The 1,775-nt window shown below is 31.6% G+C and overlaps 1 protein-coding gene across 1 annotated transcript; it reads left to right on the top strand.

Annotated features, from left to right (window-relative positions):
* Nucleotides 1-68: 68 nt before the first annotated feature.
* Tsp_11444 (putative protein tag-76) lies at nucleotides 69-1,615 on the top strand (the record flags this gene model as incomplete). The annotated part of the gene is made up of 8 exons (XM_003372962.1): nucleotides 69-94; nucleotides 135-282; nucleotides 355-542; nucleotides 594-745; nucleotides 807-965; nucleotides 1,019-1,230; nucleotides 1,296-1,367; nucleotides 1,433-1,615. Coding segments are annotated over exons 1-8 (1,140 nt in total), but the record flags the coding sequence as incomplete, so codon positions are not given.
* Nucleotides 1,616-1,775: the final 160 nt, after the last annotated feature.

Below are 1,775 nucleotides of genomic sequence, written 5' to 3'. Positions count from 1 at the left end.
AAACTACAAAAGGGTGATTTGTGGTTACAGGATGTCGCATCGACATACAACATCCGCGTTTAAAGTGAATGGGTTCGATTTTAATTGTTGTCAAGTTTTATTATAGTTTAATGTGTTTTATTTTTCTGTTCAAGTGATGACAATCGTGACGTATTTTGGGCATATGTAGTGAAGCGTTCAGATATTTTTGGCGATCCATTTAAATTAGCGTACGATGGGAAGAGTACTTTGTTCACAGTTGAGAAATTACATTTGAAGCAAGTCGGTGAAACAGCAGATCCGGTTCGTTTTAAAAATTAATTCTGGAGTTTTATAAATTGTAATTTTCAAATATGAATATTTGTATATTTTAAGGAAAAGTTTTCCTTCAAAACTGTTCGAGAAAATAAACTATCAGAGTTGTCTATTTTGATGAAATTTACTGGTCTGGTTCACTTGGACTTCAGAAATGCAGAAGCCGGTTCGCTGGATGAACGTGAAAAGGGTCCAATTCAATTTTTGGATATATTGTTTGCACAAGGGCGTTCATCTCCATTATTTGAGTAAATTGCAGTTTAATAACAGTTTTAATTTATGAACTGGAATAATTTCAGATTGTCGAAATCATTCAAAGCAGTCAGGAATTCATTTTATTGCATTCCACAAGGTGCTGGTGTGGACGTGAAATATGGCATTGAATTATGGAGAGGCTTGTTCATTTCTGCGCGCGTAATTGATGGTTTTCGACCAGCGATTAATATTGATGGTGTGATGGAAATTGTTTTTCATTTTTGTGAAAAAATTTTAATAATTGAAATGGATTTTAGTATCACACAGTTGCTTTTACAAGCGTCAGTCAATGATAAATTTGATTTGCGACATATTGAATGGTGATGAACGTGAAGTAAGATTTCATCCAAATCAGCTTAGATCGAAAACCCAACTTCATCCAGAACATTTGAACTTGTTGATACCAGAATTAAAAGGTAATCGTCATTGGAATATTTGAAATATATTTAAACATTATTTATTAATTTAGGGGTCTGCATTCATACAACACATCGAAATCAAGATCGAATTTATCGTATTAAAAATATACTCAGTACGGCAGTATCGATGAAATTCCAAAAAGATGGAAAAGAAATTTCAGTTGCGGAATATTTTCGTGATGTTTATGGGCCATTAAAGTATCCAAATTTGCCGTTGGTTGAAGTCGGCAGTAAATCAAAACCAATTTATTTCCCAGTTGAAGTATAAAAAACTGACAATTGTTTCAACGTTTTTTTAATATAATGAATTTATTTTGGTCAATTTAGCTTTGTCAAGTGGCAAACTGTCAAAGATACAACAAGAAATTGAAAGCGTGTCAAACGACTTCTATAATTCGAGTATGTTAATGATTTTAAATATTGATAATAATAATAATAATAATAATAAATTGTTATATATTTAGTTTGCTTCGACAGACGCTCCTACTCGAATTCTAAAGTGTATGGACATGGTCAAGAAATCAAATTTCAATAATGATCCATTTTTGAAAAGTTTTGGCGTTCAAATTAAAGCGGAACCAATGATTGTTAGTGGACGAGTTTTGCCTCCGCCTAGGTTGGAATATGGTAAAGGAAATGGAGGACGTGTAAATAAATAATAATTATTCATATCATTCATTTTGAAAAATATTTGTTTCATAATTTGTCTTATATTTTTAGCAAATAATTCTTACACCAAAAGATGGAAGAATGAAATTCCACTGAATTAAATTTTTTGATCTGCTTCTTGGCAATCATTTGAATATG

Source organism: Trichinella spiralis (assembly GCF_000181795.1).
Source record: "Trichinella spiralis strain ISS 195 chromosome Unknown Scfld7, whole genome shotgun sequence".
In the NCBI taxonomy this organism is placed as follows: Eukaryota; Metazoa; Nematoda; class Enoplea; order Trichinellida; family Trichinellidae; genus Trichinella; species Trichinella spiralis.
Note: the sequence above shows the minus strand (reverse complement) of the source record. Positions and strands in the feature narration are given on the sequence as shown.